The following is a 27,143-nucleotide window of genomic DNA, read 5'->3' on the forward strand; positions in this document are numbered from 1 at the left end:
AACCTGCCAAAGTAAGTTATCTGTCCCTACCCAAACCTGCCAAAGTAAGTTATCTGTCCCTACCCAAACCTGCTAAAGTAAGTTATCTGTCCCTACCCAAACCTGCCAAAGTAAGTTATCTGTCCCTACCCAAACCTGCCAAAGTAAGTTATCTGTCCCTACCCAAACCTGCCAAAGTAAGTTATCTGTCCCTACCCAAACCTGCCAAAGTAAGTTATCTGTCCCTACCCAAACCTGCCAAAGTAAGTTATCTGTCCCTACCCAAACCTGCCAAAGTAAGTTATCTGTCCCTACCCAAACCTGCCAAAGTAAGTTATCTGTCCCTACACAAACCTGCCAAAGTAAGTTATCTGTCCCTACACAAACCTGCCAAAGTAAGTTATCTGTCCCTTGCCTGCACAAACCTGCCACGCACTCAACGAACACACACACACACACACATTGATGATCCAAAGCCATCGTCATCGACCCCATCCACCACTTGCCTACCACTTGCCCATTTCCCTGCCGCTCTCTTGCCTAGCCGCCATTTGGCCTAGATGGCCCAACCTTTTTTTTTGGCCTAGGTTCCCCCCTCCTTTGGTCCCTCACCCCAACTACCCCCTCCCTCCACCCTACCTACCCCCTCCCTCCACCCTACCTACCCCCTCCCTCCACCCTACGTAGACGATGCCAGGATCTCGAAAAGGTTTGACCTTTCTGTGTAAAGTTCGTGAGCAAGGGCAGTAGTTCCTTACTGCAGTAGCCTCCCCTACTGTAGTAGCCTCCCCTACTGTAGTAGCCTCCCCTACTGTAGTAGCCTCCCCTACTGTAGTAGCCACCCCTACTGTAGTAGCCACCCCTACTGTAGTAGCCACCCCTACTGTAGTAGCCTCCCCTACTGTAGTAGCCTCCCCTACTGTAGTAGCCTCCCCTACTGTAGTAGCCACCCCTACTGTAGTAGCCTCCCCTACTGTAGTAGCCTCCCCTACTGTAGTAGCCTCCCCTACTGTAGTAGCCTCCCCTACTGTAGTAGCCTCCCCTACCCTCCCCTACTGTAGTAGCCTCCCCTACTGTAGTAGCCACCCCTACTGTAGTAGCCTCCCCTACTGTAGTAGCCACCCCTACTGTAGTAGCCACCCCTACTGTAGTAGCCACCCCTACTGTAGTAGCCTCCCCTACTGTAGTAGCCTCCCCTACTGTAGTAGCCTCCCCTACTGTAGTAGCCACCCCTACTGTAGTAGCCTCCCCTAGTCTCCCCTACTGTAGTAGCCACCCCTACTGTAGTAGCCTCCCCTACTGTAGTAGCCTCCCCTACTGTAGTAGTCTCCCCGACTGTAGTAGTCTCCCCTACTGTAGTAGCCACCCCTACTGTAGTAGCCACCCCTACTGTAGTAGCCTCCCCTACTGTAGTAGCCTCCCCTACTGTAGTAGCCTCCCCTACTGTAGTAGCCTCCCCTACCCTCCCCTACTGTAGTAGCCTCCCCTACTGTAGTAGCCACCCCTACTGTAGTAGCCTCCCCTACTGTAGTAGCCTCCCCTACTGTAGTAGCCTCCCCTACTGTAGTAGCCACCCCTACTGTAGTAGCCACCCCTACTGTAGTAGCCACCCCTACTGTAGTAGCCTCCCCTACTGTAGTAGCCTCCCCTACTGTAGTAGCCTCCCCTACTGTAGTAGCCACCCCTACTCAGAGGCGTAGCGAGGGGGGGGGGCGGGGGCGGACCGCACCGGGTGACAACATTTAGGTGGGTGACACTCTAAGGCAATAAATAATAAAAATATATAGAGAAGAATTTGAGGGTGGGGGTGCAAATCGAAAATTGAAAGTTTGTCCCCGGGAAGAGTCGCTACGCCTCTGGGGTGGGGGTGGGGTGACACCATTAAGTGCCGCGCCGGGTGACACCCGACCTCGCTACGCCACTGCCCCTACTGAAGTAGTCTCCCCTACTGTAGTAGCCTCCCCTACGGTAGTGATTGTAGGGAAAGAAAAAACAGAAAAAAGTCACAGGAAAAAAGTCACAACTATATATTTGCATGTAATTTGTTAATACTTTTATGAATTATATATTCAGAGAGCGCAAATTAACTTAGGATTAATTAAATGTAATATAATGTGTTTAGGTTGTATACGCATGGTAATTTTTATAATTCATCTAAAAATATTTCGTATGAAGTATGTATATTGTCGAACATGATATTAATAGCATTTAATAGAATGTTCCAACGTCCTCGGTTTTTTATCGTGTTTTTTTAAATACTAACATTAAATTACCGTGAAATGGTAAGTTCATCTAACTTGCTGCCCTCAACTCATCGCAACAATAGTTCAACCACCTTTACTGCCCACATTTATCACGCTCATTACATAACAAAGCATAGGATCAAAACAGAAAGCCGACAAGGTTCAAAGGCTGTCATTGACACAAATTGTCAACAACACACAATATGTTCGGACAAGGCCGACTGAGAAGAGGTCAACCAGAGAATAGTCTACGGCAAAACATATGCAAAACACAATGATGTGGCTAAATTTATTTTATTAATTTTTATAATTAATTTTTCTACCACGTATTTAAATGATCTTAAGAGTATTTTTACTTACAATTGTTATAAACCATAATGCTTTTAACTTGTATAAATAATATATGCTGTCAAAAAATACAACCCACAACAATAAACATACACAATTTTATAATTTTCAACAAATAAATCAAAATATTTCTAAAAAGATTTTTGTGACTTTTTTTCCGATAAAATTTTTCCATTGTGACTTTTTTTTTCCTAGCAAAAACTGACTTTTTTCTGTTTTTCTTCCTGTGACTTTTTTTTCGTTCACCTAGGTAGTAGCCTCCCCTACCCAACGTGTCCACATCCCATAGAATAGATCTTTGCCGTCTTTACTCTTTGAACTACCCACAATTCCTCGTTCTTTCTTGTGTGCAAGTTTAAGGTTAAAGTTTGAGCGTTGCTTGTATTTTTATTGACCACCAAACCATTGTGTACAGGGGACAAATTAAGTTCTTTAAAAAAATTAAGCCCACAGGAAGATTTTAAAGTGGTACAAATTAGGTGTTTTAAAAAAAAAAAGCATGAGTGTCGCCAGACCGGACGGTCGGCCATGGGTCAGATAGATGTGGGTGTCTAACAATAGCCGTGTTTTAGTGAGAATTGTAAAACGAATGTGTTGTAGTGGCGTGTGTAAAACGAATGTTGCCGTAGACGGAGGTTGATGTCCGGCCGTTGAGAGACAACTGGGCTGAGCTTGTTTGTTGTGAGGGGTCGATTGGTCAAGCGGTGACCCGTGTAGTGTAGAGACTGACGTCACGAGCTGTTGTTCTCGATCCACTTCACGCCTCGATACACTTGCTGGACGCCAGGGTTAGCTGACCCATACACACCGGTCAGTCGTCTGGTCATAACGCGCTGGTCAGTCGTCTGGTCATAACGCGGACAATGTTCTACCTCCCGCCTGTTTGTTTACCGTCCTACGGATCTCACCCGTCTCACCTGTCTCACCTGTCTCGTGTAAGTTTGGCTTCATCTTATTCTGTCAACTCATTTATTTAGCTTATCATTAAACTATCATTCTGTCAACTCATTTATTTGACTTATCATTAAACTATCATCTTTACACGTTTGGTGTGTTGACATCACGTTTGGTGTGTTGACGTCACGTTTGGTGTGTTGACGTCACGTTTGGTGTGTTGACGTCACGTTTGGTGTGTTGACGTCACGTTTGGTGTGTTGACGTCACATTTGGTGTGTTGACGTCACGTTTGGTGTGTTGACGTCACGTTTGGTGTGTTGACGTCACGTTTGGTGTGTTGACGTCACGTTTGGTGTGTTGACGTCACGTTTGGTGACACACCCCCCCCCCCCCGTCACGAGACTCGCTTGCTTACAGCTAATTAAAGTTCAGTATTACTGAATTATTATTATCGTATTATTATCGTATTCCGACGTCACCCTGATGGGGGGGGGGGGGGGGTACAGCTCGCTTGTTGACACGTCACTAAGTGCGACCTCTATTGATCTAGCCACTTGCTGACCCGATTGTCCCGTCACGGTCAGTGAACCCGACGACACATAGGTCGTATCAAACACAACTCGTGTAGACAACTCGTGTCCTGCTGTAGACAACTCGTATCCTGCCGTAGACAACTCGTGTAGACAACTCGTGTCCTGCTGTAGACAACTCGTGTCCTGCTGTAGACAACTCGTGTCCTGCTGTAGACAACTCGTGTCCTGCCGTAGACAACTCGTGTCCTGCTGTAGACAACTCGTGTCCTGCTGTAGACAACTCGTGTCCTGCCGTAGACAACTCGTGTCCTGCTGTAGACAACTCGTGTCCTGCTGTAGACAACTCGTGTCCTGCTGTAGACAACTCGTGTCCTGCTGTAGACAACTCGTGTCCTGCTGTAGACAACTCGTGTCCTGCTGTAGACAACTCGTGTCCTGCCGTAGACAACTCGTATCCTGCTGTAGACAACTCGTGTAGACAACTCGTGTCCTGCTGTAGACAACTCGTGTCCTGCTGTAGACAACTCGTGTCCTGCCGTAGACAACTCGTGTCCTGCTGTAGACAACTCGTGTCCTGCCGTAGACAACTCGTGTCCTGCTGTAGACAACTCGTGTCCTGCTGTAGACAACTCGTGTCCTGCTGTAGACAACTCGTGTCCTGCTGTAGACAACTCGTGTAGACAACTCGTGTCCTGCTGTAGACAACTCGTGTAGACAACTCGTGTCCTGCTGTAGACAACTCGTGTAGACAACTCGTGTCCTGCTGTAGACAACTCGTGTAGACAACTCGTGTCCTGCTGTAGACAACTCGTATCCTGCCGTAGACAACTCGTGTCCTGCCGTAGACAACTCGTGTAGACAACTCGTGTCCTGCTGTAGACAACTCGTGTCCTGCTGTAGACAACTCGTGTCCTGCTGTAGACAACTCGTGTCCTGCCGTAGACAACTCGTGTCCTGCCGTAGACAACTCGTGTCCTGCTGTAGACAACTCGTGTAGACAACTCGTGTCCTGCTGTAGACAACTCGTGTCCTGCTGTAGACAACTCGTGTCCTGCTGTAGACAACTCGTGTCCTGCCGTAGACAACTCGTGTAGACAACTCGTGTCCTGCTGTAGACAACTCGTGTAGACAACTCGTGTCCTGCCGTAGACAACTCGTGTCCTGCTGTAGACAACTCGTGTCCTGCTGTAGACAACTCGTGTCCTGCCGTAGACAACTCGTGTAGACAACTCGTGTCCTGCTGTAGACAACTCGTGTAGACAACTCGTGTCCTGCTGTAGACAACTCGTGTCCTGCTGTAGACAACTCGTGTCCTGCCGTAGACAACTCGTGTCCTGCTGTAGACAACTCGTGTCCTGCCGTAGACAACTCGTGTCCTGCTGTAGACAACTCGTGTAGACAACTCGTGTCCTGCTGTAGACAACTCGTGTAGACAACTCGTGTCCTGCTGTAGACAACTCGTGTAGACAACTCGTGTCCTGCTGTAGACAACTCGTGTAGACAACTCGTGTCCTGCTGTAGACAACTCGTGTAGACAACTCGTGTCCTGCTGTAGACAACACGTATCCTGCCGTAGACAACTCGTGTCCTGCCGTAGACAACTCGTGTAGACAACTCGTGTCCTGCTGTAGACAACTCGTGTCCTGCTGTAGACAACTCGTGTCCTGCTGTAGACAACTCGTGTCCTGCCGTAGACAACTCGTGTCCTGCCGTAGACAACTCGTGTCCTGCTGTAGACAACTCGTGTAGACAACTCGTGTCCTGCCGTAGACAACTCGTGTCCTGCTGTAGACAACTCGTGTCCTGCCGTAGACAACTCGTGTAGACAACTCGTGTCCTGCTGTAGACAACTCGTGTAGACAACTCGTGTCCTGCCGTAGACAACTCGTGTCCTGCCGTAGACAACTCGTGTCCTGCCGTAGACAACTCGTGTCCTGCTGTAGACAACTCGTGTCCTGCCGTAGACAACTCGTGTCCTGCCGTAGACAACTCGTGTCCTGCCGTAGACAACTCGTGTCCTGCCGTAGACAACTCGTGTCCTGCCGTAGACAACTCGTGTCCTGCTGTAGACAACTCGTGTCCTGCTGTAGACAACTCGTGTCCTGCTGTAGACAACTCGTGTAGACAACTCGTGTCCTGCTTTAGACAACTCGTGTCCTGCCGTAGACAACTCGTGTCCTGCCGTAGACAACTCGTGTCCTGCTGTAGACAACTCGTGTCCTGCTTGTCTTGCAAACTCTCATCGTGCGAACTGTCTGGGGCATCACTTTCTCATTTTCCCTAATTAACGCAAAACTCAAGAGTAAACCGTAATTACTTCCCCTGAGATTCTATAATTATTTCCCTTGGCATCTATAATTAGACGTCCGTGTATGACGCCTTCTGAAGTTGTTTCCATTATTTTACTGCACAATTTGGTTTGTTATTGAGCGTTGTCTGGCCATGGAACTCTGCCTTTCAATCTTGGCGTGGTACATCTGAACACCTGAACACAACCCGTCACGGTGGTGACCACACATCTGAACACCTGAACACAACCCGTCACGGTGGTGACCACACATCTGAACACAACCAGTCACGGTGGTGACCACATTATTACCACTAATGCTTTATTTTGTGGCCTATATATTAAATTACCGCAGAGTATATTTATACAACCCAGCCATCATATAGCCCACCTGTCTGACAACCCACCCATCATATAACTCACCTGTCTGACAACCCACCCATCATATAGCCCACCTGTTTGACAACCCACCCATCATATAGCCCACCTGTCTGACAACCCAGCCATCATATAACTCACCTGTCTGACAACCCAGCCATCATATAACTCACCTGTCTGACAACCCCGCCATCATATAGCCCACCTGTCTGACAACCTTTCTGTCATGTCTTACCTGCCCAGACAGCCCAAGATGCAGCAGATGTTTTCAATGAAGAGACCAGGTGTAGTAGGTCGCTCACCTGTGTCCAGATACCTGTTCACTGCTCATCAACATGACAACAAAAATGTACCTGAAACTTATCTCCTGCCTCTCTGTGTGGAAAATAATTTTGTTGAATTCTCTTACCTCACCTGTACCAAGTTCAACTTTTTACCTGTTGTTTTTTCCCCAGGTTTACTCACCTGGACCAGAAGATTACCCACAAGATTCCCCCAGGTACAACTCACCTAAACCAGGCTATGGAGTCTATATGGGTAAGTGGTCACTTCAGTGGACATGGGGTCAATTTAACACATCAGGGCATGGGGTCAGTTTAACACATCAGGGCATGGGGTCAGTATAACACATCAGGGCATGGGGTCAGTTAAACACATCAGGGCATGGGGTCAGTTAAACACATCAGGGCATGGGGTCAGTTAAACACATCAGGGCATGGGGTCAGTTAAACACATCAGGGCATGGGGTCAGTTAAACACATCAGGGCATGGGGTCAGTTAAACACATCAGGGCATGGGGTCAGTTTAACACATCAGGGCATGGGGTCAGTTTAACACATCCCTGTTATAATTGGGTCAAGGCTAAAAGTTGGCTAGATTAGTTAACATTTGACCTAAATGTTATAATTGGGTCAAGGATTGACACATTTCTTTATTTGTCCACAGACCATCCACCTGGTTCAGTTGACCCATGGTCAGGAGGTCAAGGTGGCCTCCCTTCCTCCTACCCTTCTTCCCTCCTCCCTGGTTCCTCCGGTCCCTTCCCCCCACAGTCTTCCTACCCACCTAACATGCAGCATCCAGGAGAAATGGTAGGTCATTTGCTTTAGTCATGTCACATGTCATTTCACCATTTGATTCGATCATTTCACACGTCATTTCACCACATGATTTTCTTGTCATATGGCTGTGATGTAAATTATCTCCATTTATCTGGACAAAAATATCTTTTGGTCATCTGTTGTATCCCACACCACACTGGACACTAAGTGACCACTTGTTAGATGGGTGCCTTATATAACTGTTAAAATTCTTGAGCTAGATGATTGAAGAATCTTTTGTTAGACATCTTTTTACAGCTCTGTGTGTGTGGGGGGGAGGGGGGGGGGGGCGCTCACCAGAGGAAGGAGGGGATAAAAACAATGCTTTACAATTTACATTCTCTTTCATTCTGGGGGGAAGAGATTTCTCTCCCTTAACATCCCCTGATAGAAACCAGATGGCTGGCTCAGGGGCTGCAGTTACCTCCCGCCACACACTAGCTCCAAATGCTGGTAGTGCATCAGATCACTGCTACACGGGGAGGTCGCAGGCTGAATCACACTATACCCAGTCATTACTTCCCCTTTCTCTGATCATAAAATCTTCTGCTGAGGTCTGTACAAGTCTGTCTTCTGTCATGTGATTTTCATTTCAAGAAACTTTTTGGCCACAACTTTCTAGGTGGCCACAACTTTCTAGGTGGCCACAACTTTCTAGGTGGCCACAACTTTCTAGGTGGCCACAACTTTATAGGTGGCCACAACTTTCTAGGTGGCCACAACTTTATAGGTGGCCACAACTTTATAGGTGGCCACAACTTTATAGGTGGCCACAACTTTCTAGGCAACTCAATTTTTCTCAACCTCCTGATACTTGGCCTTGAAAAAACTATTTTTAAAATATCAAGGAAATTTGCTAAGCTTAAATTATAACAACAATTTTAAAGGGAGATTACTTTTTATTATCAGCACTATTCTTTCCCTTTAGCTATTTATCCTGTTCATTTTGCTCTTCACCGTTATATTACCTCCCTTTGAGCTATCAGCCTATTACCTCCCCATTCTCCACATTGCCAGATGGCGTGCCCCAATCTGTGTGAGAGTTGTCTGTCTTGTTATGATACCATCTTTCCTCAGACCCTTGTTATCACCATTCATTAAACCAGAGAGGGGAGGCTTCTCTTTTGTTTACAAACAAAGGAAACACTAATTATTGGCGTTAACTAAGGGGCATAACTACTCATTTTCTATTAATTTTTTTTTTCAATTAATTTTTTAAAGCACATGTATGTAAATCCAGGGTTTGAGTTAAGTTTTTCCTAGTCAGTCAAGTGTTTTGGTCACTCACTGTGTTACGGTCACACCCTGTGTAAAAACTGTTCACAGAACTGACCAACCACACCCCCAGTAACCAGTGTTTCTTCCAGACTTTTTTCTCCGGGGGGGGGGGGGGGTAAACTTTCTTCGGGGGGGGGGGGGACACTGTTTAAAGTATATATTTTCTATATAAATTATATAAATTTCATTTCGTTCGGGGGGGGGGGGGGGGGGGGGCTGTAAAAATTTGAAGAGATGCCTGGAAGAAACTCTGCCAGTAACAACTGACCAAACCCCTGGAAAAACTGACCAAACTCCTGGAAAAACTGACCACGGTCCCTTAAACTGACCACGGTCCGTTGAAAAACTGACCACGGTCCCTTGAAAAACTGACTTCACCCCATGTAACAACTGACCACACCCCACCCCCTGTAAAAGTTGACCGCACCCCTTTTTCATCTCCGCAGTATCCAGTCTCTCCTCTCCAAGACCAACACCCGCAGTTGCCCCCCATGTCCTCATTTCGTGGGGGGCAGCCAGTAGGTGGGGTGCCTTCATCGGGAGCCGGCTACACTGGTGCCTCCTCCCCAACTATAAACGGGTCAGACATGATGTCATCGCGCCAACCTGCCATGTCATCTTCTGGTAATGCAGTTGGCAAAGCTCTTGCCTCGGTAAGTTGTCATTTCATGTCATTTAATGTCATTTGATATCTTCGAGATTGTTGTCTGAGTTTACATGTCAGGTCATGTTCTGTTGCAGATTTACTCAACCGAGCAAACCAACAGCAGCTACGGCTCCAACCACTCCACACCTGTCTCCTCCCCCACACCTATCACAGGTAAGTTTGAACCACTCCACACCTGTCTCCACCTCTCTCCCCCCACACACACACCTACTACAAGCACGTTTCAACCACCCCCCATCTGTCTCCTCCCCCACACCTATCACAGGAAAATGTAACCACACCCCACCTGTGTGGTGTCCCTAACCACATTACTCTTGATCTGCCACTAACCCAAAGTTTGATCTAATTAGGCTCATCATCACAAGCTTGGAACCGACCGGTCAGCCAGTCTGGAACCACATATGAGGCTAATCATATCCACCCGATGGTGAGTTGACCTTTAACCTGTGTTGACTCTTGTGTTGACCACAGGACCAGCTGTTTGACTTGAGCCATTTTTCTCTGACCACAGGGCAGAATAGAGGAGCGTCTGGACCTTGATGACGCCATCCATGTCCTGCGCACCCACGCGGAGGGGCAGCCACCTCTACCACCTGGACATCCGGGACTACCTCCCCCAATGCTGCCCACTGGGGCCCACCCACCCCTGGGCTCTCTGGGGCCCTACCCACCTGGGATGATGGGACTCGACTCTTCACTTATAGTTAGTGCTTTTTTACTTCAACCCCCACCAGACAACCACGCCAACCCACACAACACAGCCACACCAATGCCACACCAACCCACACAACACAGCCACGCCAACCCACACAACACAACCACACCAATGCCACACCAACCCACACAACACAGCCACACCAACCCACACAACACAGCCACACCAACCCACACAACACAGCCACACCAACCCACACAACACAGCCACACCAACCCACACAACACAGCCACACCAACCCACACAACACAGCCACACCAACCCACACAACACAGCCACACCAACCCACACAACACAACCACGCCAACCCACACAATGCCACACCAACCCACACAACACAGCCACACCAATGCCACACCAACCCACACAACACAGCCACACCAACCCACACAACACAGCCACACCAACCCACACAACACAGCCTCACCAACCCACACAACACAGCCACACCAATCCACACAACACAACCACACCAATGCCACACCAACCCACACAACACAGCCACACCAACCCACACAACACAGCCACACCAACCCACACAACACAGCCTCACCAACCCACACAACACAGCCACACCAATCCACACAACACAACCACACCAATGCCACACCAACCCACACAACACAGCCACACCAACCCACACAACACAGCCATACCAACCCACACAACACAGCCACACCAACCCACACAACACAGCCACACCAACCCACACAACACAACCACGCCAACCCACACAACACAGCCACACCAACCCACACAACACAGCCACACCAACCCACACAACACAGCCACACCAACCCACACAACACAGCCACACCAACCCACACAACACAACCACACCAACCCACACAACACAGCCACACCAACCCACACAACACAGCCACACCAACCCACACAACACAGCCACACCAACCCACACAACACAGCCACACCAACCCACACAACACAACCCCACCAACCCACACAACACAGCCACACCAACCCACACAACACAGCCACACCAACCCACACAACACAGCCACACCAATCCACACAACACAACCACACCAATGCCACACCAACCCACACAACACAGCCACACCAACCCACACAACACAGCCACACCAACCCACACAACACAACCACGCCAACCCACACAACACAGCCACACCAACCCACACAACACAGCCACACCAACCCACACAACACAGCCATACCAACCCACACAACACAGCCACACCAACCCACACAACACAGCCACACCAACCCACACAACACAGCCACACCAACCCACACAACACAGCCACACCAACCCACACAACACAGCCACACCAACCCACACAACACAACCACACCAACCCACACAACACAGCCACACCAAACCACACAACACAGCCACACCAAACCACACAACACAACCACACCAACCCACACAACACAGCCACACCAAACCACACAACACAGCCACACCAAACCACACAACACAACCACATCATCCAATCCACACACACCCATGCAAAATAATTAGGTTTTTTTTTTCTTCTTCACACATTGCTTGCTGATATTGTTTAACATAAAAAATAATGTATAGATTCTAGAGCAGATTTGAAATGTTGCCTTCTCCTAAACATGAGAAATTGGTACTTTAAAACCTCCCAGTTTTCTCCAAACTGAACTTTAAAACCTCCCAGTTTTCTCCAAACTGAACTTTAAAACCTCCCAGTTTTCTCCAAACTGAACTTTAAAACCTCCCAGTTTTCTTCAAATTGAACTTTAAAACCTCCCAGTTTTCTTCAAACTGAACTTTAAAACCTCCCAGTTTTCTTCAAACTGAACTTTAAAACCTCCCAGTTTTCTTCAAACTGAACTTTAAAACCTCCCAGTTTTCTTCAAACTGAACTTTAAAACCTCCCAGTTTTCTCCAAACTGAACTTTAAAACCTCCCAGTTTTTGAAAGCTTCCTGTCGTATTGGCACGACTGTTGGATAGATTTAAATGGCCGGTGAAGTATTTCACACAGATCTGTTCAACTTATTAGCACAGAGTTTACAAAAAAAAATACTGGAATAAATCTCCTTCTAATTACCTCCCCTTCCCAGGCAAGCATCCCGAGTTGCACAGTTGGACATTTTTTAACACATTACCTCCCCTTACCTCATACCGTCTGTTAGAACAATTTTCGCAGTGTGCTCCCCTTGTAATTTTTTTCTCATCAAGTGCCGCCACCCATGCTAGTGCCGCAGTGACGAACCATTTTTTTCATATTTAGTTGGTATTTGTTTTCAATATCCTTAAGTTATTTAAAACACGTTTTTACCGCAATTTTTTTAAAAGTCTGCCTACAATTTCTGGTTCCTTGTTTAGATTATCTGGGTCTTGATGAGATACACGGCTGTCTTCTGGCTTGGTTTTGCTGTCAGTTTCCGTTAGATCAGTGTAGATACAGGCTTGGCCGCTGCAAGTTGGCCGCTCTAAGTTGGCCGCCTGTGAGTTGGCCTCACAGAGTCGGCCACTTATATAGATCGCCCGTGGTTTCATTAGGGACATGGACCAAACTAATGCCGACATCATTAACATCCCCACCCACCTCACAGAACAAGATGGCCACCCCTCATCCCCCCCCCCCCACTTAAACTGTTTCTTGATCACCAACTTGAGATGAGCACCCCCCCCTTGTGCTCAGCAACACCCCCTCCCCCTGTGCTAACCCCCCTCCCCTTCCTTTGCTGAGCAACACCCCCCTCCCCCCTGTGCTAACCTCCCCCTCCCCCCTGTGCTAACCTCCCCCTTCCCCCTGTGCTAACCTCCCCCTCTCCCCTCCCCCCTGTGCTAACCTCCCCCTCCCCCCTCCCCCTATGCCACCCCTCCCCCCCTGTGCTAACCTCCCCTACCCCCGTGTGCTCCCCCTCCCCTGTGCTACCCCCTCACCCCTGTGCTCACCTCCCCCTCCCCTCTGTGCTAACCTCCCCCTTCCCCCTGTGCTAACCTCCCCCTCTCCCCTCCCCCCTGTGCTAACCTCCCCCCTCCCCCCTCCCCCTATGCCACCCCTCCCCCCTGTGCTAACCTCCCCTACCCCCGTGTGCTCCCCCTCCCCTGTGCTACCCCCCTCACCCCCTGTGCTAACCTCCCCTACCCCCCGTGCTCCCCCTTCCCCGTGCTCCCCCTCCCCCTGTGCTCCCCTCCCCCTTCCCCCCTGTGCTAACCTCCCCCCTCCCCCCTGTGCTACCCCCCCCCTCCCCCTGTGCTAACCTCCCCATCCCCCTGTGCTCCCCCCTCCCCCCCCCCGTGCTCCCCCTCCCCCTATGCTACCCCTCCCCCCCCCCCGTGCTCCCCCTCCCCCTGTGCTCCCCCCTCCCCCTGTGCTCCCCCCCTCCCTGTGCTCCCCCCTCCCCCTATGCTACCCCCCCGTGCTCCCCCCTCCCCCTATGCTCCCCCCCCCCCTACCATAAGACCACTGTTCTTGTGCTGGCTCACGTCTTCCTGCCCCCGCACGTGTTTTTCATGTTCGCTGTAGGTCAGAGGTCACACTCAACCAAGCACATCTGGCGTTTCTCCCTATAAATGGCCATCCCGACCTTTCGAGTTGGCCACGAGATTACTTCGGCAGTTGGCCTAGTGAATCAATTGGCCATGACAGATTATGTTGGCCAATAGAATTAGTTTGGCCGCTTGTTAAACGTAGTCGAATTGGCCATATTTCTTAGAAAATTACGTTGGCCAATTTGTCCTGTGGAGTCACACTGGTCAGTTGGCCCAACTATTTTCACGATGGTCAGGTGGCCCAACTATTTTCACGCTGGTCAGGTGGCCCAACTATTTTCACGCTGGTCAGGTGGCCCAACTATTTTCACACTGGCCAGGTGGCCCAACTATTTTCACGCTGGTCAGGTGACCCAACTATTTTCACGATGGTCAGGTGACCCAACTATTTTCACGCTGGTCAGGTGGCCCAACTATTTTCACGCTGGTCAGGTGACCCAACTATTTTTACACTGGCCAGGTGGCCCAACTATTTTCACGATGGTCAGGTGACCCAACTATTTTCACGCTGATCAGGTGGCCCAACTATTTTCACGCTGATACTTACAGTAACCAATGGTCTTGAGGGTTTTACTCCATAAACACCTCCCTCACCTCTCACACACCTCCCCCACCTCTCGCGCACCTTCCCACCTCTCGTTCATTTTGCTTAGCTTATAGGTCATATTGAACATGGCACATGTGCGAGTGATTTCCCCTTCTTTTGTCGCTGTTTGTTTTTTGTTAACATCCTTCCCCTACTCCTCCCACCTTCCCCTACTCCCCCCACCTTCCCCTACTCCTCCCATTCATTTACTACCCCCACCCCCACCTACCTCTTCAACACCTGATATTTTCTGTACGCTTCTCCCCCCCCCCCCCCCCCTTCCCCACACCTTTATTTTTTCCTACTATTCTCAGTAAACCATGTACTAGTTCTAGGCTATTCATTTGACTAATTCTTGCGCTATTTGTCTATAGAGGCAAGTCGTTCTTAGACATTTTAAAATAAATCTTAGACTTTCAAAATATATTTTTTTTAAATTCGTTAAGTTTGGTTAAAATCGTACGTCATTTCTCATTAATCTATTAATTTGACCTAGTTACAAAAATGTTTGACCTTTCATTAAATTTCCAAGCTGTCCATCCATATTGTTCCTTCCTGCAAAACGCGTGGTCCGCGCGCGCTAGGTTGTGGTTCTTGATTTTCACACCAAGATGTTTTGATTCCAACAACATGTGCTCGACAGATTTAGGAATGCTCTCCCCTTGCAGTGGTTTGTTTCTTTAACTTTTTTTTCTCTTGCTTGGTTGGTTTTTTGTTTTTAAAATTAGCTGGGACGGCTAAATCTTCCCAGTGTGAAACAGTTAAATTAATCCTGTAAAATATCCAGGGTTACACGGCTAAATCTTCCCAGTGTGAAACAGTTAAATTAATCCTGTAAAATATCCAGCGTTACGCGGCGTATTTTGGCTAAGTGATGTGGGCTGGTTACAGCGTTGTTCGCGATCTCTTCATTTTTTTTTACTAAATTAGAAGACAACCCGCTAACAGCGCTTATATTGTCATTAGACATTATGTTAAGGGCTTTGTATTTTTGTAAGGTGATTGTAATTTTAGGACTGGCTATGGATGTCTATCAACGCGACATTTAGATTTAACTTAAAACCTAAACGTAATTTGCTTCCATTGATTCGTTTATAATGGAATGGTTACATAGTGATTATGTCCCTTTACCACTCCGCTTTCTCACCCACCCCCAGGCTATTCTGATCTGGTTGCCAAGTCCGTCCACGCCTTACACAATGATCAAACCCATCTAAACCCCGGACCTTAACCTAACCTTAATTGTATCTTTGTTGACAATATCAGCTCAACGAATGTGCCAATCGCTAGAAGGTTTGAACCCATTTTAAAATAACATTGATGGCTGGAATACAAGCTAGTCTGTGAAGAAGAAATATTAAAAAGCCAGGTTGTATGATAAGGTAATAAGTCGTGGAGTTTCACACCTTTTCCACGGTCTCGTCTGCTCTCTGTAGCCCCGCCTCTGCGTCTTGTTCTCATCTCCCCTGCCCCCCCCCCCCCCCCTCCCCGCGCGCCTAACGTAAAACAGATGTTGGGGAAATTTCTCACAGCTGCACGCTGCCGACCGCGGCAAGATTGATTCCACGTGAACTAATAATTTATCGGCAGAGCAGGTAACATCACGCCATTGGCTACTCCCAGCCGAACCCTAATCCACCAGAACCCAACCCTAACCCTCGCAATCTGTTGTCTTAAACAACGGGCTCACTCAGCTATCTATCCTCTATCCTAAATTACAAAAAGTTAATTTAATTAATTAAAGACTTAATTGTCGACGGAATTTTCGTATTCTGTATGAAAATGTTGGACGGTTGTCCCGCCATAAAATGTACAATTATTTACGTAAATATCGTGAGGCACACAAGTCGTTTTTCTTACCAGCGATATTTCTACTCAATTCGGCGTTGGAAAGGGGAGGGGGGGATACATTGTTACTATAAATAGCTTCATATAAAATATGATTAGGCTTCCATCTTTAAAAAATTAAAATCAAGATTCTACTTCCTGTTACTGTCAGTGAATTATTTTAAACATGGAGGCTTGAAGACCAGATCTCGATTGAGTCCTCACAGTGATGTTTTAGGCTTAAGGTAAAATGAAATGATGGTTCGGAAAGTATTCTAGATTTCACAGAGGGAAGAATTCGGGAGGTGTAAGTGGGGTGGGAGGTGTTACTGGGGGGGGGGGTTCTTGGCGCACAAGCCGTATTGATCGTACCCAATCTGGCTGCCACATGGAGAAAAAAACGGTAGGTGATGGGAGAGGAAGGAGGTGAGCGGGCAGAAAGTCATCGACGCAGTGGAAAGGTTCTATCAGTCAGATGAAGTCGGCAGATCTGTCTAGCTCCACGTAATGCTGCTGCCAGTTAGGATTGTGTAACCAATATACCGCCTACTCGGATTGTCTAATGAATTGACCGCCAATCAGGATTATGTGTACTCAACTGTACTTTAACCGCTGTTTTACGGATGACTGCTTAGAATGAATGTAGACTAGATTCTAGTCTAGATCCAGCGTTTATTTTTTTAGTGATCTAGAATCTACCTTTGATCTGGCTAGTATTTTTTTTTTAAGGATTAGACTTAAGACTTAGATCTAGAGATTATTTGTGACAGCTAAAAAAAACGTTTTGGTGCTAGATCTAGATTTCTAAATCTAGATCTACTGCTTTTAAAAAAAAGGAATGTGTGTATATTTCTAAAAAAAAAAAAAAAAAGTTCGCCAACTTGCTTGTGGTGGCAGGGAATTTCTGCTGGGAGTATGTAAGATTGCTAACTGTGGATATAATGTATTCTTTTTGGATTATTTCTGTTGGATTAAACCATTACCATGGATAAGTGTTTATTCTAAATGGATAAAAAGAAAAAGACTGTTTTTTGTCCTGTATCTTCTGGATAAGTTGGATTACTTGGCTGTGGATATTACTTAACATCAGTAATGTACCCCAGTCATTCACAGTACCCATGGGTGGCTCCCCCACCAGCCCCCCCACCAAACATGCCAGCTCCAAATGAAAACTGGGGGTGGGACACACAGTCTTACCACCACCCACACCAGCATCAAGGGCTACCTTGGAAGCAAACTCCCCCACCCCCATCCAGCCCTCAAGTTTACCCCACACCCCCATCTTGTCAGTATGAGAGGAGACGACTGCCTTACTATGATTGTTCACAGTATTACTGGGTGGGTTACTCTGATGGTTCATTCCTTGCTCCAGATTTTCTAATTTAAAATCAATGAACAGTTGTAATTTTGCATCTTAATCTGCTTGTGCATGTTTAGTGTACAATTACATTGTTTCTTTAATTGTAATGTTGGAAGGGATTTCCTTCAACAGTTATAACATGTCAACTGTTATGCATAGGCCGTTAACTCAGATTTCAGACTACTTTTCTTTTTGGATTTGCTTCCATAGCCTTTGTCCAACCAAGAAAAACTACAAGGCAGCAGTTGTGTGATTATAGTTTTCTCTCCTAGATGGGCTGCTGTCCTAGGCTATTGAGCCTGATCTGCCTGGGGGTTGAAACGTTTTGGTTTAGCAACCATAATCTACTGACCCGATGGCTGCGTTGTTTCAAATATTCTCACTTCCCTTTACAATCCACCTCTATCCCTTATTGTAACCAAACCTTTTCAAAGGTGGCAGTAACTAGTTTTTTTTTAATGAGATCAGTGTATAATAAGGTTGAAGTTAAATATCATCAATAGCTTAGGAAAATCTTTTTTTTTTGTTATATTAATGCCATTTTTGTTGTATTTAGAAAATAATTTTGTCACAGGCTTCTTGTGTGACTGGGTTCACGATATAAACTTGTCACAGGCCTTTCTCCTACCTTTTATATTACTCATACAAAATCAAAAGACAAGCCTTCTTTTGCAGTTTTTCATATTTATTTTGTCTTCACACAGGCAGCGTGTTCATCCAAGCTACGCCATCTTCTTGCCTCCTTTCTCTCTTGTTCCTTTCGCGCATGCGCACAGCCACTGTCTCCCTGATGCAATCTCACACACACTCCCAAGATACAATCCACCAATATTTCACTGTTATAAATTTCTTATAGGTCAGTCAATTTATAATATACAACACTTTTGTAATAAATATACTTTTGAGCTCAAAGATTATTGCTGTAAATTTACATTAAGTTCTATTCTAGTCAAATATTTAGTTGATATTCAAGCCAAAATATCTTTAAGATAATTTATTCCCGACACAGATCCTGATACCATGGTTAAATGCCCTAAAAATATCACAAACACACCCTCAGTGACATAAACCTATACCTAGGTACCACACACACACACACACAGACCAACCTATGTCTGGGTACCACACTCACACACACACACACAGACCAATCTATGCCTGGGTACCACACACACACACACACACAGACCAACCTATGCCTGGGTACCACACACACACACACAGACCAACCTATGTCTGGGTACCACACACACACACACACACACAGACCAACCTACGCCTGGGTACCACACACACACACACACAGACCAACCTATGTCTGGGTACCACACACACACACACACACAGACCAACCTATGTCTGGGTACCACACACACACACACACAGACCAACCTACGCCTGTGTACCACACACACACACACACACAGACCAACCTATGTCTGGGTACCACACACACAGACCAACCTATGCCTGTGTACCACACACACACACACACAGACCAACCTATGCGGGGGTAAACACCATGAGTTTTCTGTAACAGGTGCAAATTTAAGTGACATCACTTCATCATATTTTTCTTTCAATGGCATATTACCAAAATTTCTGTCTGTGGAGTTCATATGGAAACTTCTTCTGTTGATTCTTCTGTTGATTCCATTAAAAATATCTTGTCATTGGCTGCAGTATGTTTGCTTTAGTAATGACATGATCAGTACTTAGATAGACCAGACATTTGCTCACTTGGCTTTTTTTTTCTTTCTCTGTCTATTTGTTGACACATCAAAGTTTAAACTTTTCCATGTTTTCACTGTTTAGAACCACTATTGTTATTACTATTGTGTATAAAAATAGTTTTGGTTGTGCTTACATGTTTGCACTATTGTGTATAAAAATAGTTTTGGTTGTGCTTACATGTTTGCACTATTGTGTATAAAAATAGTTTTGGTTGTGTTTACATGTTTGCACTATTGTGTATAAAAATAGTTTTGGTTGTGCTTACATGTTTGCACTATTGTGTATAAAAATAGTTTTGGTTGTGCTTACATGTTTGCACTATTGTGTATAAAAATAGTTTTGGTTGTGCTTACATGTTTGCACTATTGTGTATAAAAATAGTTTTGGTTGTGCTTACATGTTTGCACTATCGTGTATAAAAATAGTTTTGGTTATGCTTACATGGTTGCACTATTGTGTATAAAAATAGTTTTGGTTGTGCTTACATGTTTGCACTATTGTGTATAAAAATAGTTTTGGTTGTGCTTACATGTTTGCACTATTGTGTATAAAAATAGTTTTGGTTGTGCTTACATGTTTGCTTGGCGTTTTATTTCCTATTCCATCCTCCTATGTGACGTCTATGCATGCTAAAAGGTTTTCTTTGATTTACAGGGTCATCATGGCATCCCCAATGACAGAGTTCCACCATCTTCCAGCCTTCCTTCAGTATCTTCAGACCAGCATAAATCATATGACACAGGTACTGTACTATGTTGGATCACAGATTTAGTACTGACATTCAGACCAACATAAATCATATGACACAGTTACTGTACTATGTTAGATCACAGATTTAGTAGTGACATTCAGACCAGCATAAATCATGAGATACAGTTACTGTACTATGTTAGATCACAGATTTAGTACTGACAGAAATTTCACTCAGAGTCCAAGCTCTGTAGATAGCATCATAAAATTTTCTTAAATGAACTAAATGCCTTAAAGATTGTTTTCCCAGAACTTAACCTCTATGATTTTGTTGTTAGTTGACCTATATGATTTTGTTGTTAGGTGACCTATATGATTTTGTTGTTAGTTAACCTCTATGATTTTGTTGTTAGTTGACCTATATGATTTTGTTGTTAGTTGACATTTGATTTAAAAATCTGGCCAGCTGCTCATGTGATTCCTGTTGCGAGAAATTTTAAGTTTAAAATTTGTTTAGGAGATGATCCAGACGCCTCGTCTGATGGACCAATCAAATTAGAGAAATCAGAAAAAGATGGAGAGAAGGCAGACAAATCAGGGGGAGACAAGTCATCTAAAGGAGGATCACAGAGTGGGGAGCCACCATCCAAAAGAGCCAGGTAGGGCATACACACACACAATGTTGGGGGCAAACACACACACTATGTTGGGGGCAAACACAATGTTGGGGGATATACATGCAATGTTGTGGGCAAACACACACACACACAATGTTGGGGGCAAACACACACACACACTATGTTGGGGGCAAACACACACACACACACAATGTTGGGGGCAAACACACACACACACACACAATGTTGTGGGCAAACACACACACACACACACAATGTTGTGGGCAAACACACACACACACACAATGTTGTGGGCAAACACACACACACACACAATGTTGTGGGCAAACACACACACACAATGTTGTGGGCAAACACGCACACTGTTGGGGGCAAACACACACACACACACACAATGTTGGGGGATATACATGCAATGTTGTGGGCAAACACACACACAATGTTGTGGGCAAACACACACACTATGTTGGGGGCAAACAAAATGTTGGGGGATATACATGCAATGTTGTGGGCAAACACACACACAATGTTGTGGGCAAACACGCACACAATGTTGTGGGCAAACACGCACACTGTTGGGGGCAAACACACACACACACACAATGTTGGGGGATATACATGCAATGTTGTGGGCAAACACACACACAATGTTGTGGGCAAACACGCACACTGTTGGGGGCAAACACACACACACACACAATGTTGGGGGATATACATGCAATGTTGTGGGCAAACACACACACAATGTTGTGGGCAAACACACACACTATGTTGGGGGCAAACAAAATGTTGGGGGATATACATGCAATGTTGTGGGCAAACACACACACAATGTTGTGGGCAAACACACACACAATGTTGGGGGACAACACACACACAATGTTGGGGGCAAACACACACACAATGTTGGGGGCAAACACACACACAATGTTGGGGGCAAACACACACACAATGTTGGGGGCAAACACACACACAATGTTGGGGGCAAACACACACACAATGTTGGGGGCAAACACACACACTATGTTGGGGGCAAACACACACACTATGTTGGGGGCAAACACACACACAATGTTGGGGGCAAACACACACACTATGTTGGGGGCAAACACACACACAATGTTGGGGGATATACATGCAATGTTGGGGGCAAACACACACACACACTATGTTGGGGGCAAACACACACACACACACTATGTTGGGGGCAAACACACACACAATGTTGGGGGCAAACACACACACACTATGTTGGGGGCAAACACACACACTATGTTGGGGGCAAACACACACACAATGTTGGGGGCAAACACAATGTTGGTAGCACAAACTCTGGCAGATGAGGCTCTATGACTATGGCTGGGACAACCCTAAATTCAACCAATTGCTGTGTTGTCATTTGTTCATGGGGAACAAAGGCTATGGAAGCAAATTCAAAAGTAAACCAGGCTGAAACAGTAGTCAACAGGTGGTTGACCAAATTGTGTTGATTGATGAAGGAAATACTGGCTAATGTTACAACTAATAACGAAGGGGGAGATTTTTAAAAAAACCATACGCATATATTTGGGGCACACACAATTGTTTAGATACATAAAGTGTGATCAGAAGGCAGATCAAAAATAAACTTATTTCAATGAAACAATCACTAGGTCACAGGTGAGCAAGGAAATAATTGTATACGGTGAACAAGTGTAAATAGAAAGAATTTATCTGAGTATTTTGTTCACAGAACACACGGCAAGGCAAGCAGCAATCATGAAGATGGGTAAGCACAATTTTCTCAAGTGATAAGCTTTAAGTCTTCTTATCAAACAACTTATTTTCTGGGAAGCGCCCATTTTTTAAGGGTAGTCTTATTTTCTGGGAAGCGCCCATTTTTTAAGGGTAGTCTTATTTTCTGTGAAGCACCCATTTTTTAATGGTAGTAAACTGATCTAAATCTAAGGACCTTAACAGAGTTTACTTGCAGAAAAATAGTACGGTACCATATGAGTAGATACAAAGTGTGTCATACAGATTAGAACAGTCTGGTTTGGTGGTCCGTGTGGGATCAGTTAAAATTAGTGGTCCTGTGAAAATAGGGGTCTTGAGAATTTGAAACAAATGTTCTATCAAGCTACGGTTAGAGCAGAAATTAGATTTAGTCTGGTTTAGTGGTCCTGTAAAAATAGGGGGCTTGAGAATTTGAAACAAGTGTTCTATCAAGCTACGGTTAGAGCAGAAATTAGATTTAGTCTGAGCTTAAGCTGATGTGCAGAATTCAACTGTCCCGTAATGACCCTCAATGTCCCTGATCGTTTCAGGTATGACAATAGTATCGACAGGTCGAGTCTTAAATCAGCAGCTAATAAAAACGCAAAGTGAGTATTGTGTTATCACATACTAATAGTGAACTTTGACCCCAGACTCACAGTAATTGGACCAGAGGTTTACTCTCAGTTCAGTTGACTTTTAATGCTACCAGAAAATAAGAATCTTCTTCTTCAACATCAGATCGGAATTTGGTTTTTTTTAAAATGTTTACCTTGTGACTGGATATGCTCTGGTTATCTTGTCTTGTCTCACTCTGGTTGTCTTGTCTCTCTCTGGTTGTCTTGTCTCTCTCTGGTTGTCTTGTCTCACTCTGGTTGTCTTGTCTTGTCTCACTCTGGTTGTCTTGTCTCACTCTGGTTGTCTTGTCTCACTCTGGTTGTCTTGTCTCACTCTGGTTGTCTTGTCTTGTCTCACTCTGGTTGTCTTGTCTCTCTCTGGTTGTCTTGTCTCACTCTGGTTGTCTTGTCTCTCTCTGGTTGTCTTGTCTCACTCTGGTTGTCTTGTCTCTCTCTGGTTGTCTTGTCTCTCTCTGGTTGTCTTGTCTCACTCTGGTTGTCTTGTCTCTCTCTGGTTGTCTTGTCTCTCTCTGGTTGTCTTGTCTCTCTCTGGTTGTCTTGTCTCTCTCTGGTTGTCTTGTCTCACTCTGGTTGTCTTGTCTCACTCTGGTTGTCTTGTCTCTCTCTGGTTGTCTTGTCTCACTCTGGTTGTCTTGTCTCACTCTGGTTGTCTTGTCTTGTCTCACTCTAGTTGTCTTGTCTCACTCTGGTTGCCTTGTCTCACTCTAGTTGTCTTGTCTCACTCTGGTTGCCTTGTCTCACTCTAGTTGTCTTGTCTCACTCTGGTTGTCTTGTCTCACTCTGGTTGCCTTGTCTCACTCTAGTTGTCTTGTCTCACTCTGGTTGTCTTGTCTCACTCTGGTTGTCTTGTCTCACTCTGGTTGTCTTGTCTCACTCTAGTTGTCTTGTCTCACTCTGGTTGTCTTGTCTCACTCTGGTTGCCTTGTCTCACTGCTGTAGTGTGACACTCCAAGATGGCGTGGGTGTCCATCTGGAGTGGTTCTCACACTGTTGGGTTCCCACTGTTTGTTGACCATGATATAACTTTGTCTAGAAACAAGCAGGAAGATGAATCAAACCTAACACCAGCAGACAAGGCAGAACGGGAGAGGCTGCGTCGTCAGGCTAATAATAATAGAGAAAGGTGATTTTTGTTTGATTCAGGTGATGGCCACCAACTTGGTGTTTGCTGATACAGTGTAGGGGACATAAGCAAACACCCAGTTGCTGCCCTTAACAGAAGTTCTTTGACTTTAAATCTTACTCATTCTTTTTTCCTTTTTCCCCTTTGTCTCTCTTTCCCCCTGGTCCCTGTCCCCTCCCTGTAATTGTTGGGACGTCCCTCCCCATTGGTCTGATGATCACCCTTGGTGGGGACACAGAAATAGTGAGGAGGAGGATTTGTCACCCGCTGCTAAGGCAGAGAGAGAGAGGTTACGACGACAGGCGAATAACGCCAGGGAAAGGTGAGAGCCTTTTTGGTTCTTACTCTAGACTTAGTAAAGCCAAAGTAATCTTACTCTAGACTTAGTAAAGCCAAAGTAATCTTACTCTAGACTTAGTAAAGCCAAAGTAATCTTACTCTAGACTTAGTAAAGCCAAAGTAATCTTACTCTAGACTTAGTAAAGCCAAAGTAATCTTACTCTAGACTTAGTAAAGCCAAAGTAATCTTACTCTAGACTTAGTAAAGCCAAAGTAATTTTACTCTAGACTTAGCCAAATCTAAACTTATAAAAACGAATTCTGTTTAATTTTTTACTTGGCTTGGGCATGCAATAAAATTTATTTGCTTGTTACTGTTTGCATGGTAAGACCTCCCCTGCCTAGCCTTCCTGTCAGTAGACCACAACTTGTACCACAACTTGTCATGGTGTACCACAACTTGTCATGGTGTACCACAACTTGTCATGGTGTACCACAACTTGTCAAGTTTCAGGCAGTCATGATTTGCCAAAATAACTAGAGATGAGTTGTAACCACACAGGCACTCAGTCAGAGCTGTACAATTGAAATAGTTCAAGAATGGCTACTATAGTTAACATCCATAATGAATAGTACAATTAGCTTAAGGGTCAGTAAAATTCATTTAATATACAAAAAAAATCTTATGATAAATAGTGGTACATCATTGGATTTAAGTTGTTTTTTTTTGTACAAGGCCAAATCTGATTTACAAAGGACCTCAGCAGACATACCATGGGTCAGATCTGGACATTCCTAGTTGTGTTCGTAACATCAATTCTAAAATGTCTACCAGAAATGGGTGCCAGATATCATTGGGGAACAATTTCAGCAACAGTCCAACAAATTTAATTTTAAACTATTTTTTGCTTCACCACTTTTAAATTGTCCTCTGATAATTATTGAAATGAATGTTGTTAGTTACACTGTGGAGAAATATTAGAATGTACCGAGTTGTTGGTTGTAGATTTGTTAGTGGTAGGACATTGTCCCGGAGCACATGGTTTCTCCATCTTTTCACCCTTCTCTCTGTATTTCTCTCCACTATTTAAAGCCATGTTAAAATATTTCTATTAATGCTAACTGAAAATGATGAGTAGATTGTACCAACCATAGTTTGTTCATTTCAGAGTTCGAGTCAGAGATATAAACGAAGCATTTAAAGAACTGGGTCAGATGGTGACCTTACACTGCAACTCTAGCCAGCCACTGACCAAACTGATGGTGTTACAGCAGGCCGTCAATGTTATCACTTCACTAGAGTCTCAAGTTAGAGGTGAAAAGTTGCATCAACTTGTCTAGATAATTTTATTTATTCTGCCCACTTTAATCTAAATAATTTAATTATTCCCAATTGTAAATTGTATCCCACTTGTATGTCACAGAGAGAAATTTAAACCCTAAAGCTGCGTGTCTGAAAAGAAGGGAAGAAGAAAAAACAGAAGAATTGCCAGGGAGGACATTGTCATCTGAAGATTTGGCTTCAGGGTTAGCTAACAAGGTACCCTCTTGCTTTTCATTTTTCACCTTTCTGTTGTTGCAAATAAAAATGTTTTCTTATACAATAATAGCTAATGAAAACGAGTGATTGATGGCCTAATTAATTTCTCTCCCCAGTGTCCACCTGAACCAGGTAAAGGCTCGTGGCATTCTTGGTAGCTGGTCAAACCTCTCACTTGGGCCTTTGTTGGTAGCTGGTCAAACCTCTCACTTGGGCCTTTGTTGGTAGCTGGTCAAACCTCTCACTTGGGCCTTTGTTGGTAGCTGGTCAAACCTCTCACTTGGGCCTTTGTTGGTAGCTGGTCAAACACTTGGGCCTTTGTTGCCATAGGGACCCAGAAGATCTGTTCACCCTCCCACCATTTGACTCAGTCGACCAACCGGATCAGATGAAGGCCTGCATGCTCCATTGGACTAGCTGAATTGTTAACATTTTCTCATTAGAGATCATTAGTCTAATCAGATGTTTTATTTTCAAGAAATGAGATAATTGTTTTGTTTTTTAAGAAATGAGATAATTGTTTTGTTTTTTTTCTGAGCCTAAAAAAAATGTGAATCTGGCAATGTTTCTGCTTCTGAACAGAAATGTGTTGAGGTAATTTCCCAATGTCTATTTTTTGGGCAGTTTTCCATGTAGTAAGATCCAAGGCCAATCTGATTTCTCTAATCCCTGTCTGGTGGAGCTGTGGCAGCTTCATCTTACAAGTCTCTTGTATTTTCACAAGTTTGGTCATGTCATCCCATAGTAGACTCCCTAGGCTGGTGACAGTGTTCTTAGGTTGGAGCTTGCATTTATAACAGCTGCTCCACTAGCAAATCTGTCTGGCTCTTAACAACTGCTGGTTTTAAGCATTAGTGGTCTTCTCCTGACTAAAGATGGAGGCTTTTTGTTGATGGGGGTTTTTAACTGCTGACATTGTTGTCAACTTTTATTATATGAAATTAATCTGTTTGAAATTGTGTTCATTTTCTTCTTAAAAGATCTGATTTTTGTTAGTCTACACTAGATCTACCATAAGCTGCTGCCTGT

General features: G+C 45.1%; 1 protein-coding gene across 8 annotated transcripts in view; it reads left to right on the forward strand.

Moving 5' to 3' along the window:
* The window catches only part of LOC131943465 (transcription factor 12), an 85,287-nt gene extending 58,381 nt beyond the window's left edge, over positions 1–26,906 (forward strand). For 4 of the 8 annotated variants that reach the window (XM_059303620.1, XM_059303614.1, XM_059303619.1 and 1 more), the window contains 15 exons: positions 7,121–7,202; positions 7,611–7,756; positions 9,490–9,696; positions 9,785–9,863; positions 10,061–10,137; positions 10,222–10,413; positions 20,106–20,193; positions 20,659–20,800; positions 22,512–22,547; positions 23,086–23,142; positions 24,206–24,295; positions 25,744–25,889; positions 25,999–26,114; positions 26,231–26,295; positions 26,431–26,906. In XM_059303620.1, the coding sequence (XP_059159603.1) occupies positions 7,121–7,202; positions 7,611–7,756; positions 9,490–9,696; positions 9,785–9,863; positions 10,061–10,137; positions 10,222–10,413; positions 20,106–20,193; positions 20,659–20,800; positions 22,512–22,547; positions 23,086–23,142; positions 24,206–24,295; positions 25,744–25,889; positions 25,999–26,114; positions 26,231–26,272 (1,500 nt within the window). In that variant the 3' untranslated portion in view covers positions 26,273–26,295; positions 26,431–26,906. Of the gene's footprint in view, positions 1–7,120; positions 7,203–7,610; positions 7,757–9,489; positions 9,697–9,784; positions 9,864–10,060; positions 10,138–10,221; positions 10,414–20,105; positions 20,194–20,658; positions 20,801–22,511; positions 22,548–23,085; positions 23,143–24,205; positions 24,296–24,533; positions 24,618–25,743; positions 25,890–25,998; positions 26,115–26,230; positions 26,296–26,430 lie in introns of all 8 variants that reach the window. The other 4 variants (XM_059303616.1, XM_059303615.1, XM_059303618.1 and 1 more) reach the window with 4 other exon arrangements.
* The last annotated feature ends 237 nt before the right edge of the window (positions 26,907–27,143 follow it).

The sequence above is a fragment of the Physella acuta genome, unplaced genomic scaffold (assembly GCF_028476545.2).
Source record: "Physella acuta isolate Inbredline_101_S28 unplaced genomic scaffold, ASM2847654v3 ptg000457l, whole genome shotgun sequence".
Taxonomy (NCBI): Eukaryota; Metazoa; Mollusca; class Gastropoda; family Physidae; genus Physella; species Physella acuta.